A 17,548-nucleotide genomic window follows, 5' to 3' on the forward strand; every position below is an offset into this window, starting at 1 on the left:
CTGACAAGGATGTGGAACCATTTTCATTCACTGCTAGTGGGAATGTGAACTGGTACAGTCATTTTGGAAGTCAGTTTGGCAGCTTCTTATGAAATTAAACTTGTAACATAAAATACTCTTAACATACATTGCAGGAATTGTGTTCCTTGATATTTACTCAGAGGAGTTGTATGATTCCAGCTATGACATTGTGGAACAGGCAAGGATCAGTGGTTGCCAGGGGTTAAAAGAGCAGGAGGTGTACGTATAGTGCAAAGGATTTTTCAGGTAGTTAAACTATTCTGCATCATACTACATCGGTGAACACATATTATATGTATGGTCAAAACCAAGAATGTACAATACCAATGGTAAACCCTAGCTTATACTATGAACTCTGGGTAACGATGATGTGTCAATGTAGTTCGTCAACTGTAAGAAATGTACAACTGCGGTGGCAGAAGTTGCTAACAGGGGAGGCTACAGCTTCCCAGGTGGCTCAGTAGTAAAGAATCCGTCTGGAGACAGTAGGAAAGATCCCCGTGGAGAAGGAAATGGTAACCCATTCCAGTATTCCTGCCTGGGAAATCTCAAAGACGGAGGACCCTGGCAGGCTATAGTCTATGAAGTCACAAAGGAGTCAGACACAACTCAGCAACTAAAAACAAAAATGTACGTACAGGGGCAGAAAGTATTTGGAAAATCTCTGTAACTTCTGCTCAATTTTGCTGTGAACCTGAAGTTGCTCTAAAAACTAAAGTCTATTTAAAAAAAGAAAGTCCTCCCCTCTACCTTGAAGACAATGTCCAAATTTCAAAGCAGGGCATACATGGCCCTTTATAATCTGATCCCAAACTACACCTCTCCAGCTTGTTTCCACCATTCTCCTCCAAGAGCCTTAAACTCCAGCCTCGTGCAATTTATCTGCCATTCCCTTCTACACCTACTTACCTTTCTGCTTAAGCTGGTCTCTCAGCTTGAATGCTTTTCCTACTCTCTTCCGCTTCAGCATTTATTCAAACCATCTCTTACATTACACTAAAATGGTCTGCTGATGTAGTTGCCTTAATCATTAGATTACAAATCCCTCCAGGACAAAGACAGTGCCTTATTTACCCTGTATCCTCAGATGACAAATAGCAGTAGTAGTAACAGTGACAGTAACAACTAACATTTCTTGAGCATTGAGCAGTTACTACATACCATGCACCTTTGCAGGCAAACTTATGACTCACATAATTCTTTCAACAACCCTACAGGATAGGTATTATTCTGCCCTTTTGATCTGAGCCTCCCAGAGGCATAGGGAGAGTAAGTAACTTCCGGACTGCCAACTAGGAAGGATTTGAGTCAGTATTTGAATCCAAGCATCTGGCTCTAGACAACAATATTCTTCACTATTGTGGTACACATGGTAGAAACTAAAAAAAAAAAAAAAAAAAAAAAATCTGTTAAACAAATGATAGTGTAGAACAGAGATGAGCACAATATTTGTAGAATGAAAATGATAGGGACAAAAAGGAAAGCAATTGACAAGTGAGGAAATGGAGGCACACAGAGGTTCAAGATGTGTACAGAGATATAGATAACCCAACCTTCTCACTGTGAAGTCAAGAACCAAAGACCAGAACATATGCTTTTCCCAAAGACACCTTAGTTACACTCAGACCAGTCTTACAAGTCTTCCTACCATACCATATTAAGGAAATAATTATGTGCTCTTGAGAATTTCTAAAACCATATTCAGAGATATGCTGGTACTGCAACAATAAGAGAAGTTGGAGAAAGAAGTACACCGGAGTCGAATGCAGTATTTGGTACACAGCAGAAATTTAATATCTAATTAAATTTTTCCATTTTGTAATAGATTTTATGTTTACTTCTAAGTGCCAACTTATTTTTTATTTTTTGATATAAGTATCTAAAATGCATGGTATATTTTACTAGTTTATTAAAGAGGGTATTGATAAGGTAACCTTTTCTTGAAAATACAAGGTAAGAAGAGTGAACAGTAATTTTTAGTAATTTTCAGGTAGTTTTAAAACATCCAAATTTGTGAAAAAATGCAGTTCATGTACAATTAAGAAATTCTGCAATTCTAGTGTTCCCATATAATAATTAGATTGATTTCTTCCGGTAGAAATACATGAATATTATACGTAAACCAGTCACTCCAGAGCACCAGGACAACTGTTCTTTATTTTTATTACTTATATTAAATACCTTCCATGTAGGATAAACTCCATTCATGAAAACAAACCTGAAATACCTACATCATATACATGATGGAACCAACTCTAATCCATAATGAGTACAGTCCTGTCAAATATCCTAGACCTTAAATGAGCACCCCACAGCTTACCTGCCTAGCTTGCTTTGTCATCTATTTTCAAAACAAAAAATCAGAAAGTCTTCCTCATGTTGTTGCTTCTCATATATACCCTCATAGTAACATTTTAGTGGATGAAAGCCCTGCCAGTTTTCTCAATGACGTTATTCATTAAGGTGGGCAAAATTTTAAAACACAGCTTTTTCATACTCCTAAATTATTTTCATGTTTGTTTTTTTTTAAAGTTTAGTTTTCCTGTATTAGCTCTTATACAAAAAAGACTGGAATTGTGATAGGTAAAATTTCAGATCCTCTGAAAGACATAATTAGATTGAAGGAAACAAGACATATAAGTTGCTAATCCCATATTTAACATAAAGTAGCTACTTTATAAATATCTGTTGAATAAAGGGATTACTCAGTTAATTTCTTCCACTTCTGCACTTGCAACTATTTACTTTTGACATAGGCTAACATGGACACATGAATTACTTGTAGTCCAGTAAAGCCCTCAGTCAAAAAAATAGTCATGTTAAAAGAGGACCAAATTTTTACAGAAAAAAAACAGACTATACAACTCTGATTTCCATTCTCACTCATTTGTATCTTCTCTTTTTTCTTACCCATGAATCTACTGAAAAAAGTCAAAGGTAGCCACCACTTTCAGTTTCCTTGTTTTCCCTATTATTTTCAAAACATCTGAGGGCATCTTGTAAGACATTGTAACAACCATGGTGGCGGAAAAGAGCCAATGGATCAACAAACAGATTCATCAGTACTGGGTTCTAATGCTCAGCTTTCTCAGTTTCTCAATCAATAAATGCACTTGGCTCCAGTTTTTGAAAACTAGTAAATGACGTCTATGGCAGTCAGCATAAAGAAAATTTCTGACAACAGAAAACCCATGATTACCAGATGACTGCTGTTTTAGAAACTTGAAGAGGTAAAGAACCAAGACTTCTTCAGTGAGATATTCAAAAAAGGATAGACATCGTAAGTACCCAGGGACAAAACAGGAAGACTGATCTTTCAAATTACAGAGGGACATTCCAAAGTTTCACTAATACACACTATAAAAGGGGACAAGAGGATGCAGCCTGAGACCACAGCCTGCGAAGCGAAGTAAGTTTAAAATACAGTCTTTCCCAATTTTTACTTCTAGCCTAAAATCCCCAAAGTTGTAAGGATAATGTGTCAAAGCCCAGAGATAAGTTTAAGAAACAAATTCTCAAAACACCAAGCCAAGCAGAGTGAAACTGCTCATGGGAGTCACAGGATCTGGTCAGGCCTCTGCCACTAACAGGAAGAGCAGGGCACTCAAATCACATTTGTTAAATTAATATTCTTTACTGACTCCTTTAGGATGGAAATAAATGGAGGGACCAAATCTCTGGCCAGGGGAATAGTTCACCTCTGAGAGCTTCAGATTTTGCATCTATAAAATTCTATGATTCAAAATTCATGCTTTGATCTTAAAATAAGATGGAAAACAAGGTAATTGTTGTTTAGATGCTAAATTGTGTCCAACCGACCCCATGGACTGTATAGCCTGCCAGGCCCCCCTGTCTATGGGACTTTCCAGGCAAGAACACTGACATGAGTTGCCATTTCCTCCTCCAGAGGCTCTTCCCCACCCAGGGATCAGACCCACATCTCCTGCACTGCAGGCAGATTCTTTACTACTGAGCCACCAGGGAAGCCAGAAAACAAGGTCAGGTTAAACTAAACCAAAAAGGTATAATTCAAATATGTTTTTGAAAAAAATCCCAATGTCGTTTCCCTTCTCCATGTGCTCCTCTACATATATAATCTAAGAATGCAACTCCTGAAATACGAGACATTTAAAAAAAACTTTCACTGAGACATTACTGATGCCATTAAACCTGAAGGTATAAAGCTTAAACAGTTTCAATCCCTCTCAATATAGATCTGTCTTTAGTTTTTCTAAATCACCCTTAGTTTGTATCTGCACTCCTTAGAGCACATTAAAAATGACAAGTATTTCTTTTTCCTCCAGTAGTGATATGTCTACTGATGAAAATATATGTATTATCAACAATATACATTTGAAAACTATGAAAACCTAATTTTTCTCTTGATTTTATTACTCATTCAGGCCCAGCTTACTGGTTTCAATTCTGCTCTTGCTATTTCCAGTCAGTTTCACTTCTAAATTTTCTGCCACAAAGCTAAGAATTGTGACCCAGTAGATAAATTTTAAAGTTAACACTGAAGAAGAACACAGCTTTTCCTTTCAAAGGAAAATTAAACATTTTCACCAAAAAAAAAAAAAAAAATTAAAACCTTAAAATCCTAATGGCATTTTATCACATAGAAATAATGATTTCAGGATGCTGGTATTTTGTTTCTGAAGCTTCCTCACAGTTTTGTTTACAAGAAGCAAAGCATCTCAAAAATTGCCATCATTTTCTTGTACAGCTATATAACACAACTATATACTTGTTTCTGAGTCACAAGGAAGGAGCTCAACAAATATTTGTGGAAGGAATAAAAATATATAACATTGCACAGGGCATATGTTCCCAGAAAGATACAGCTTTCTCTCTGCCTTCAGTGGCCTTGTCAAAGAAAAAGATCTTTTGAACACATAATAAAAAGATGATTAAATGAGACAGACAAAAGATATCTAATAAACAGAAACATTAAGAGAAAATAAATATATCACATACAGCTAAATTAAGCTTCTAGCATTTTTGCTTTTAGCAAAATTCTGTGCTTCTAGCATTTTTTCTTGTATGTGTTTCAATCCCATTTCCTTCCTTTCTTTAGACTGTTAAATTCTTCTTCAAAGGAATGATTCATATACAAATAAAGTTTTAAAATAAAAAATATACTGAGCTCCTACTATGTTACCAGCACAGTGCTGTGTACAGATGCTGTGGGAAATAAAATAAGAAGCATGATTATCTCAAACCTTGAGATAACTTCAAGCTTCTGTTTTTTTACCAGAACTCTGCAAAGAATAGGTATCTATGGTAAGTGGGAATCAAAGACCTAACCTGAAGTCCCTGTGGTGACATCCCGTGTGACTCTGGGAAAGCTACCCAGACTTCAGTTTCCTCATCTGTAAAAGGAAGCGGTTACTGGTAGGACTCTCTCATGCAGAAGAATTCCAAATAATTTATGTAGATACTCTGCCCTCAAGAAGGGGGAGCATCAATTCTCACTCCTGAAGAGTGGACTGGATATAGTGACTTCTTCCCAAAGAGGACAGTATGGAGGAATGAGTGGGAAAGAGTAATTTTACAGCAGAGAAACCTGACCAACAACAGCCTCAATGGTGATGACAAAGGTTAACATCAGTAGTGATAAGTCATGTTAATAGCATGTACATTTGATACAATATAAGATGAAAATGGCACTTTACCTATCCAGGCTTTCTCCCCAAAACCCATAATCCCAATCTAATCCTGAAGGAAAAAAAAAAAAACCAAATTCCTATAGAAAGGCATCCTACAAAATACCTCAGAAGTACTCAAAACTATCAAGGTCATCAAAAAGAGGAAGTCTGAGGAACTGTTACAGCCAAGGGGAGATTAAATACAATGTGATGTGCATGATGAGATCTTGAAAAAGTGTATTAGGTAAACACTAAAGATTCATCAACAGATGAATAGGTAAACAAAATGTAGTATTTAAACACAATGGAACACTACTCAGCCTTAAAAGAAATGAAATTCTGATACAAGCTAAAACATGGATGAATACTGAAAACATTATATTGAATGAAATAAGAAAAGCAAATATTGTATAATTCCCTTATATGAAGAAGGTAGAATAAGCAAATTCATAAAGACAGAAAGTGGACCAGATCTTACCAGGAGCTGGGGAAGGAAGAATGGGGAGTTGTTTAAAGAGTAGTTTCTGTCTGAGATGACGAAAAATTCCAGAAATGGATAGTAGTGATGTTTGCACAACACTGAGGATGTACTTAATGCCATTGAATTACACTTAAAAATGATTGCAACAGAAAATTTTATATTCTGTATATCTTACAACAATTTCCTCTTTTTTTTTTCTTTTTTATGTGGACCACTTTCTTATTATAAATTTTTATTTATTTTTAATTGGAGGATAATTCCTTTACAATATTGTGTCAAGTTTCTGCCGTATAACCACATGAATCAGTCACAGGGATACATGTGTCCCCCCCTCCTGTGCCTCCCTCCCACCTTTCCCACATCTCACCCTCCTAGGTTGTCATCCCAGGGCAGCGGGTCTGAGCGCCCTGCGTCCTACAGCAGATTTCCAATGGCTATCCAATTTTGCACACGGTAATGTATACGGTTAAATGTTACTCTCTCATTTTGCCCCATCCTCTCCTTCCCCCACTATGTCCTGATGTGGACCATCTGTAAAGTCTTTTACTGAATTTGTTACAACACTGCTTTGTTATGTATTTTGGTTTTTGGGTCTCGAGTCACGTTGGATCTTAGCTCCGCAACCAGGAATGGAACCCTGCTTTAGAAGGCGAAGTCATAACCAACGGACTGCCAGAGAAGTACCTTCAGCCAGGGAAATCCCTACACAATTTTTTAAATGAAAGAAATTTGATAAAATAAAGGCCTTAGTAACTCTGTTATCTTAAAATGTAAATTATGGGAGTAGGTCTGGTGAGGTCTTTACAACCTCCAAACATTCTTTGGATTCATTGGAGAGTATATAACTCCATTACTAATACTAGCAAAGGGGGTACTCTTTTGCCCCCTTCTGATGCCTATGTCAGAAGCTTTCTCTATCTCCTTTATACTTTAATAAAACTTTATTACACACACACACAAAAAAATAATAATAAAGGCCTTAGTTAATAATAACATAACAATACTGGTTCTTCAATTGTAACAAATGTACCATATTAATGAAAGATGTTAAGAATAGAGGAAAATGGGTATACAGTATGAAACCTTCTGTACTATCCTCAATTTGTCCATAAATCTAAAATTGTACTAAAAAATAAAATCTATTTTTAAAAATTCAAGGGAGCACTGATATATAATAGCACTAATAATATATAACAGCACTAATATACCCCCACTTCCTTCCAAAAAAATGACAAGAAAAATGCTCTTTAAATGAACGAAAAAACACAAGTAAGTAATCAGAAAAATTAATGTCAAGGACATAAACAAGCAAGTCGCAAAAGAAATTAAAATGCTACATAGATCTATGCAAATATATTGAAACTCAGACTCCCCTGGTGGACCAGTGGTTAAGAATCCCCCTGCCAATGCAGGAGGCACAGACTGGATACCCAGTCCAGGGTGATTTCACATGCCTCAGAGCAACTACTGAGCCAACTACTGAGCCCATGCGCCACAACGACTGAAGCCTGTGAACCCTAGAGCCCGTGCTCCACAAGAGAGAAGCCACCGTGATGAGAAGTGTGTACACCACAACTAGAGTAGCCCACACGTGCTGCAACCAGAGAAGGCCTGTGTGCAGCAATGAAGTCTCAGCACAGCCAAAAATAAATAAATAAAAAAAATTTTAAAACATTTTGAAACTCATAGGGTTGTGTAAGGATAAATGAGTTCGCTGTCCCCTTCTCTTCCTGCCCTCAATCTTTTTTGCGGGCAGGAGGAGTAGGGGGGCAACAGAGGATGAGACGGTTGGATGGCATCACTGACTCAATAGACAGGCGTTTGAACACACCCCGGGAGAAAGTGAAGGACAGGGAAGCCTTGCATACTGCAGTCCACGGGGTCACAAAGAACTGGACAAGACTCAGAGAATGAACAACAAAACTTTGCGTAATGTTTGCATACGATAAATGAAGCTACTAAAACATTAATAATTAAAGAAACACAAATCTAAGTAACAAAAACATGTATATGTATATATGGGTGGTATTTATGTGCATATTTATATGTCTAAGTGTGTGCATACATATTCTTTGACTGAATGATTTCAAAGATACCTGTATATGGATATTCACTGCAACAATCTACACAGAATAACTGGAAACAGACCAAAAATCTATTAATGGGGGTTAAACAAACATCATCAGTCACTTAGTCACTCAGTCAACTCAGATCCCAAGGACTATAATCCGCCAGGCTCCTCTGTCCATAGGATTCTCCAGGCAAGAATGCTGGAGTGAGTTGCCATTTCCTCCTCCAGGGGATCTTCCTGACCCAGGGATCAAAACTTCATCTCCTGCATTATAAGGCTGATTCTTTACCACTGAGCCACCTGGGAAGCCCCTAAACAAACATAACTAAACATTATTATACAAAAATGTGGTAGATGTAGGTATACTGACTACTAAGAAAAGTAATAATGAATTGTAAAGCTATTTTAATGGAAGGGATTAAACTAGATTAGGAATATACCTACATGCAAAACTACATGTTTATGTATGTAGTGACCCTAAAAGGGTCACTATGTATGTATATGTGCTTAGTCACTCAGTTATTTCTAACTGTTTGTGACTCCATGGACTGCAGCCCACCAGGCTCCTCTGTCCATGGGATTCTCCAGGCAAGAATACTGGAGTGAGCTGCCATGCCCTCCTCCAGAGGATCGTCCCAACCCAGGGATCGAACCCAGGTCTTCTGCATTGCAGGCCGATTCTGTACCATCTGAGCCACCAGGGAAGCCCTAAACAAACACTAAAGAGCCTCCCCAGCTCTAAGTATCTGAGGAATGTAGTTAGGTTATACCCAAAGGAGGAAGCCTTTGGGGAGGAAAGAAATGCTCTCAAAACTTTTAAGGACATAATAAATACCTCTATCACAAAACACAAATTTTTATTTCAAAATGCTTAAACCTAAGATGTGAAGGAAGTTATTCTTCAAATGAGGTTATATTCACTAATTACAAACCTCAACCAAAAATTAAAAAGAAAAAACAAGTCTTCAAAATGCATGACTAGTTCATGCTTAAATTACAGGTAAAGTAAGATCATAAAGAAGCAAATGAAGAAAAATTAAGTAGCAGTCCCATCTGACAAAATTAAGTAGCTATTATGCACTGTAGTTAGTACTCATACATATAAAGGTTCAGGATTTATGCAGAGTTAACTAGATTTTTTTTTTTTAAGAAAAGTGGATTAAAATAAAAAATATTAGTTAGGTCTTATAGTTTTGTGGGCTTTCTTTGAGCCAAAACAAAATAAGTCTTTTTCTGGAGGCAGATTGGTGGTAGGGAGAGTTCAACACTTTGGGAACTAATATACAGTAAACTAATATTTTAAACAATACAACCACTAGAATCAATGGTACTTAAGGAAGACTGAGATGAGATAAATCAGTAAGTAATAGAAGGGATACACTCTCAATTCAGTTCAGTTGCTCAGTTGTGTCCGATTCTTTGCGACCCCACGGACTGCAGCACGCCAGGCCTCCCTGTCCATCACCAACTCCCGGAGTTTACTCAAACTTATGACCATTGATTGAGTCAGTGATGCCATCCAACCATCTCATCCTCTGTCGACCCCGTCTCCTCCTGCCTTCAATCATTCCCAGCATTAGGGATCACATGGACTACACAGTCCATGGAATTCTCTAGGCCAGAATGCTGGAGTGGGTAGCCTTTCCCTTCTCCAGGGGATCTTCCCAACCCAGGGATCAAACCCAGGTCTCCCACATTGCAGGTAGATTCTTTACCAGCTGAGCCACAAAGGAAGCCTGGGATACTCTCTATCCGAAAACAAAAATATATCCTAGAACTGTAGTTTTCAACTAGAAGTAATTTTGCTCCCTATGAGACATTTGACAACATCTAAAAACAATTTTTGATTGTCAGGCCTGAGGTGGTCCTGCTGGTATATTGCAGGTAGATGCCACGGAGGTGACGAAATACTTCATAGACTCACCAACCAACCCAAATATCAATAGTACTGAGGTTGAAAAAGTCCTGCCTTAGAAACAGGCTGGGGGTAGTGGGGAAAAACCACTGAACGTATGCTTGGAAATAATCAATTTTATCGTGAAAATCTTAAATCAACAGGATCTTTTTTATGTTTAAAAATACTGACATCTTATCAAATAGCACATAATCTATTAAAGTGACATAATTTTCAAAGTGTTATTTAAAAAAAAGTCAACTGGATTTCCAATTTATCTAAAGCTTCGAAATTCTGAAAAGGCCATAGGCAAAAAAGACAATAATACTAAAAAATGTTTTTACATATACACACATTCTCTGACTCTCACAAACAATATTGAGCAAAAGAATAACACCTTTTTGTGTGATTCCATTTATATACAGTTTCAAGAACAGGCAAAAGCTTTTATACATCAGAACAGTAGTTCCTTTGGAGAGAAAGGTAGACATGGGAGAGGAAGTGAGGGGGACTTCTGGGATGGAAATAATTTTGTATTTCTTAATCTGGGTAGCACTTACATAACTTTGTTTTGTGACAGTTAACCAAGCTGTGTACTAATAACTGGTACACTTGACTGTATACCGGTAACACTTCAACAAACATGTTTACTTTTTTTAAATGTTATATGTTTATATCCTAAAATCTTGAGCATTTTGACCCAGAAAGCAAAATTAATGTCAAGAGCAAAAGTAAAAATGCTTTTGCATAGGCTGCCTTCCAAGAATTCAAGAAGGATGACACCCCCAGAAAGCTGTAAATACCATACTCAGTGATCATACAGCATTCAGCCGTACACTTAAGCCACTATATATCCCTTGGCACAAACCCCAAAACTGGACAAATGCTTACAAATGCAGTTGCATTTATTCCATGGACAGTTTGTTTGGATTATTTCCCCCAACGTTAAACTGTGAACTGTTATCAGAGAACAGGCTCTATGAAACAAATGATGCTTTCACTTTCCTAATCCCACAGTTTCCCAAAGCTCTCCCAAACTAAACCCCTCTTGGCTCCTCCAGGATTTCTGTGCCCATCACTGCCTCTCCCAGTATCCACTCTCACAATCCACTAACACACACACACACACACACACGAAAATTCACATTAATGCTCATTTCAGAGGCTAGTCTCCCTCTCCCCCAGACTTTCACTCTCCCCTAGAAACCTTGTAAATACAATCCCAAACTTCACTACCCTCAAATTCATATTCTCCAAACTCCCTTCCCAACAGCACACAAAACCAGGGCCCATGCTCTCCCAGTATCTTAAATCCTCTCTCCCGCCGCACTAAAAGCCCTTGCTTCTGCAAACAACTCAGCTCCATGGTCACCGCAGTAGCTCGGATCTCCACCTTTCTAGCCCTTTAGCAGCCCCCACAGTCCCCCACTTTCCTGTATTCAAATCCAGTCCATCTCCCATCCACCCTCTGCCCCCAACCTCTGTTCTCTTCTGTCTGACTCTTTCCTAAGACAGGGATGGGACGCTGGAGGAAGGGTGTGGAGGAAAGTACTCTGTCCCACGTGAAGACAGTGGAGAAAAGATTGCTCAAGTCTGCAGCACAACCACCACGTGCACGGGCTACAATCAGAGGCCGGATTCTGAAACCCAGCCTCACCAATTACTAACTGCAAGGCTTTGGCCAGGCGCTTTTACATATTTAAGCCTCTGTCTCCAGAATTACAAAATGGAGCTAATAAAAAATAGCCACCTCCCAGAGTTGGGAGATTGAATCAACTCCCAACCAGCTGAGCACTTGGCACAAACCCAACATGGTAGACTCTCAACAACTGGCCATTTTTCTTAGGTCCTCTTTGTGGATGGGGGAAGATGAAAGGTACTTTCGTTCAGTCTCTTAAATGCCAAACTTCCTGCAAAGTCTCTTCCTGGGGGAATAGCAAGAAGGCAGGGGAAAGAAGGAAAGAAGTACTCTACAATTAAGTCTGTGATACAAAGAGTTTTGTCAGGTCCCAAAACTCGGTGTTCTCTCTTTATTATCTGCTTACAGTGTGCATCCAAGTTGGATCCAAGAAGCTCTGCACACCTTGCTAAAGGATGGGGGAAACGTGAACATGTACTGTACATTAAATGTTCTTTCTTCCACAGTTACTCTTTTGAAGGAATGTAGAAGCACCCCTCAAATTGCTAAAGTGCCTTCTCTGGGGGGTCGGAGAATAGGAAGGAAATCCGAAATCCCAAAGGATTTTTCTTGAAAAGTTTATAGGAGTACTTCATAACAAGGAGAGATTAAAAGCAAATGCGGGAAACCTCATTTCTCCGGCAGCAGGGAGCACCAATCAGTTTGTGAGCAAGCGAACCAGTTAAAAATGAAAAAGCGCTTTCCCCATCTCTCCTGGGACATCAGGGCTTCCCCGGGTCCCTTCCCAAGAGGGATAAAGCGGAGGGTCTGCGCCAGGGAATCCCCAGCTCCCTACCGGGGGAGAGGCGGGGCCCGGGGAGTTTCAGTGGGTCCCTTCCCATCTCTTCCCAACCCATCTCCTGTAACGGGATGTCTCCTGGGACTCGAATATCCCCCAGAGATTCGGCCATCCCTGGATCCCTCCCCTCCCAAGACCTCCAGACAGCCCTCCTCAGTCCTCGGAGTTCTCCCCGGCCAATTCTCCCGGTCTCCCGGCTGGCACTGGGTCAGCCCACGGAGATCCCTCACGGGCCTCCTCCCGGTCCCTCCAGAGCGCCGCGAGCCCGCGGGGTTACCTGCTGAGACGGCAGCTCCACATGCAGGGCCCGCGCGGCAGAACCTGGAGGCAGCGCGGCGGCCGGGGCCGTGGACGGCGGGGGGAGTGGGCCCCCGACTGACGCTGAAGCGTTCATCTTGACCCAGGGGCCGCCAAGCGGCGGGACCGACGCTCCTCCGGCATCCGCCACAACCGCCGAGTCACGACCCGCCGAGACCCTGCAGCCCAGAAACCAACCAACCTAGAGGCAGGACCGTTCTACCCCACCTCCGGCCGCCGCCGCTGGCTAAGGAAGAGCCATATTACCGCAGTGCAACCCCCACCACCCGCTGAGACCTGGCTTGCCCATTGGTTCAGCTTCCATGGGGGCGGGACCAAACGACAAAAAGAGGACGCGCTATTGGGCAGAAGATTTGTCCGTCGCCAGCAGAAATAGGCAGGGGCGGAGGGACCCAAGGATGGCCTAAATTGCGTCTGTCAAACCGGGGTGAAACCTGGGGCGTTGCTTCTTTTTCCCCCAGTCTAATTGGCTCTTTCACTACCACAGGGCGGGGTCTCCTGGAAGAGCCGCAAGGACCATTGCTCGAGGTCGCCGTCAGTTGTCAGTAAAGGAAAAGAGGGGCGGAGTCCGACTAGGTAGACCTGCGCCTGGGTTCCAGTGTCACGTGCCGGAGGCAGGAGAGTCACCTGATTAGTGAGAGTCAGTTTTGGGAGCCACTTCCGCCCTAACCTAGTTGCCATGGTAACCGGCCTCCCTTGGAGGGTGGGGACCGATTTGGCGCCAGCTGGGGCGCGATGGTGTGTCTGTCTGTAGTTGCTGATTCCCTGAACAATCTTTTCCTAGGGGCTTCCGCCAACGTGTGAGGATTGAAAAGGAATACTTTATGGTTCGGCAGAAAGCCACCATGCAGGATGCCCTGAGACCAGAAACTTGTCGGGCAATGTCGCCAGCTCCACCCACGACCAATTCCAACCCATAAGTCCCCGCCCCTCCGCATACTCCAATTGGTAGGATGAGCCAGGCACTCGGGATGCTGTTTCATTTATTTGAGTGGGTTGTTTATGCTTTCCCTGGAAAGCCTTTGCTAGGTACTAGGTACTTTGCTACTCCTGACTAATGCTTACTTAGCCATCAAATTTCATGTTGTGTTGCGATCCCAAAAGGCTTCTCAGACTCACTGTGGGACCCTGCGTTAGAAAACTTGCCTCTACCACATTCCTGATTATTCTATTGCATTCAATTGTATTTTAATAAGTGTGTAACACACTTGGACAGTCACACATACCCTTCCCGCAAACACACACTGTTAATTTCTCAAGCAAAAGAACTCTATCTGATTCTTTTCTGGATTCCCAGTACCTCGCAGAGAATCAGGACGTGTTTTTGAAGCGAAGGCACAATTTAAATGACACCTCTTCTGTGAAGACCTCCTTGGATTATAATGATAGCATCTATAGAATTGCTTCTATAATAAATATTGAGTCATTCTTCAGAATAATGATCTTTTACCTCCTTTGCTAATTTCTCCAACACCCTGACTGATCAGTTCTGAACAGAGTATTTTAGGCTCAGACACAACAGGAATCAGAAACTTAGAATCCTGGCTCTCCCAGCTGTATGTTCCTAGGTAAGCCAGTTCCCCTTCTCAACTTTAGTTTTCCCATTTGTAAAATAGTAACAAGGTTGCTTTGAGGAGTAAATAAGCCATTGTAGACATAGTGCCCAGTGCGGGACCTGGCATATAATAATTGCACTAAAAACATTTAATAAGATAAGCATGCTATCCTTCAAGGTAGAATGTATGGTAATGTTGCCTGAAGACACTTTGGATCTGACCCCAGAGATGGCTAATATATGTCACACTGTCTCCTGTTCATGGCTAGAGCCTAGGGTATGCAGTCAGGTGTTTGTTGAGAAGGTAGTAATGGAGAAATCCCAAATCTCATCAGGTTCCACCATCTGCTGGAATTTCATAGAAGACATTTGTCTGTTTCTAAGCTATATTAGTTTCCTGAAGCTGATGTATCAAATTACTACAAACTGGGTAACTGAAAGCGACAGTAAGTTATTCTTTCACAGTTCTAGAAGCCAGAAGCCCCAAATCAAGGGGCTTAGTCCTGGGTCTGAACAGGGAATGTGGGAGCCAGAGAAGACACTCAGATTTCACAGGTGAGATGACATTTAACCTGGGTATTGGAGGACCAATAAGAGTTCACAAGCAGGGAGGGATGAAAGGATGTTTCAGCAGAGAGAGCAGGAGTGATTTTCCACAAGCCTTTACCCTGCATGAGGCAAATTACTGGATATCGGAAATACAGAACTGAAGTAAATAACCCTTCACAGACTTTCCCACCTACATGCCACAAACCCTAGGAGAGCTGGCACTCACCCCTAGGGACATGGCAGAAAACTGAAATAGCCTGCTGAGTATGTGTTCAATAAATGCTGCCTATCATTACTTTTATGTGGACTATTTCATTCTAAAGACTCTTTGTATTATTTTGGGTCTTACTCCATCATATGGCTGTACTTGTTTCAACATTAAAATATTTTTACTCACTTAGAATCAAGTTATTATAATATTTTATAGAGTGTTATTTATAGTGTTATATACTAGAAAAACAAGTATTCAAGTATAAGGAGCATGAATTTAAAAGGTAGCCAAATACAGTATACATGCTATGGTAGAAGAAACATCAAGGTCAAGTAGTAATGGACTAACAGGCTCTACAGGGACTGGTGGGCAAGGTCAGAGCAGGCTTCACAAAGATCTTAAAAGTTGATTAGAAGCTTGATAGGTAAACAACAGACGGTTAGAGCCATTTGGTTCAGGGATGGCTCCTGTTTTAACAACTAATTGGTACCATATTGGGTTCTAAAATCAAAATGTCAGTTTGTAGAACCAAAAAGCCAAACTTGTCCCAATACACTTCGCATCCTCTTCCTCCACCCTCTTCATTCTCCAGATCTCCTGGGTGTGATGTATTAGGTAAATAAGTGCAAGGCAGAGCAGATTGGTATTTCTATGTCTTGAATCTAATTAAATTAAATCTACCCCCCTCCTTTCAACAAGAGAGAGTCCTCTCTCTTCCATTCACTTACTTATTTAGTCAAGGACCAAACCTCTTCCAGGTGGCCAGCCTTGTTACTACATTGACAGAAACCATGCAAATAGAATCCCTGACTGCAGGAGTTATAGCTTCAGCACAGCATGGCAAGCGTCGTCATTGAGATGATAAAGCATAATGGAAGCACGGAAGAGGACATTGCTAACTGCAGTGTGTTGTGCAGGAAGGCTTTCTAGAGGAGGAAGAGAATTCTAGGCAGAAGGAACAGCATGAGCAAAGGCATGGAGGCAGAAGACACAGCATTTGCATAGTCAAACAGGGCTGAAGTCAAAACTGCCTGGAGGAGCGACAGGCTAGAAAAGGAAGGTGGGGCAGATGAAAAGAACCTGACCGCCAGGCTAAAGACCTTGAGTTTAACCTTAGGCAACAGGAAATTGTTTAGAAAGATCCTCAGGCAGCCTTGGAGATGCAGCTTTGAAGGGGCAGGACTAGAAGAGCAAGACTCTTGCAGAAACTCAGGGGAGAATTGTAGAACAAAGAGGCCGTTCCCCAAAGAGCCTGTACACAACCGACAAACCTGAAAGGCAAGTCCCCAGGCAGCATTTCTCCTCCTTTCTCTGCCCTTCAAGGTCATTTTCTCCAAAGAGGCTTCCTAGATGTAAGCTAATAGTGGCTACCTCCTCTAGGTTCCCACAGCAGCTGCCTGATCTCTCTTAGGGCAAGTGTTCGTGTGCCTTGTCATATACTGAGAGGTTTATATTTGTCTAGCCCATTCCACTCTGGACTTTTCTTGATTTCATCTACAACCCCAGCATCCTGACACAGAGGCTCCATCAGCTTCAGTGAGCAAATGACTGCCTGAATAAAATCATTGAATGCCTGAATGCTTGAGGAAGTGAATGTTTGGATGACATGGGACCTCATCCGCCCCCGCCCCCCCACCCCCCACACTGCCCACCACTGGACACAACCCCAGAGAGAGGAAATGAGCTTGTCCAAGGTCACTTGAAATTTGCAGCAAAGCTGAGACAAAGACTCAAACCTCTTGCCCCTGAGACTAGCGCTTCTTCCTAGGTTCCAGTGGTTTTCACAGTGTCACAGACTATATTTGTACCAACTGAATTTATAGGCCAGCCCGGGGTGACACAAACTGGATCCAAGTGAATCTAACCCAGGGGGCTGATTTAGCCAAAGTCCCCAGAGAAAGCTTTCTTTGGGAAATGACTTTTACAGTGAGGTCTGAAGGATGAGTAGGAGTTAACTGGGCAAAAGAGGCTAGTGAGAGTAAGAGAAGCAATTTGGACAGAAGGAACAGCCTGAAGGAGCTATAAGGAAGGCCAGGTGGGAGTAGGCAGAGAGAGGCAGCCAGTGTGGAGGAGAAGGAGAACACTTTTGGAAAGAAATTGTTATTTCAAAAATAAAAGAAAATCAAAGACGTCCTTTAATTTCTTTTATAATTTCATGTTGCTTTTATGTGTAATTTCATATGGCAGAAGTGGCATTATTTTTTAGGTGCTCAGAGTTTCTGGAGTTTTAATCCAGCCTTAATGGCACAGAATGAAGCTGGAGATTCTGGAAGGGGCCAGACATGCCAGGTGTTGTAGCCCCAGCAGAGTCTGACTTTGCTTG

The 17,548-nt window shown here is 41.1% G+C and overlaps 1 protein-coding gene across 3 annotated transcripts in view; it reads right to left on the reverse strand.

The window, feature by feature from the left end:
• UVRAG (UV radiation resistance associated) overlaps positions 1-13,165 on the reverse strand; it is a 309,203-nt gene extending 296,038 nt beyond the window's left edge. For all 3 annotated transcript variants that reach the window (XM_065944543.1, XM_065944542.1, XM_065944544.1), the window contains exon 1: positions 12,870-13,165. In XM_065944543.1, the coding sequence (XP_065800615.1) occupies positions 12,870-12,892 (23 nt within the window). In that variant the 5' untranslated portion in view covers positions 12,893-13,165. The remainder of the gene's footprint in view (positions 1-12,869) is intronic.
• Positions 13,166-17,548: the final 4,383 nt, after the last annotated feature.

Source organism: Muntiacus reevesi, chromosome 9 (genome assembly GCF_963930625.1).
Source record: "Muntiacus reevesi chromosome 9, mMunRee1.1, whole genome shotgun sequence".
NCBI lineage: Eukaryota > Metazoa > Chordata > Mammalia > Artiodactyla > Cervidae > Muntiacus > Muntiacus reevesi.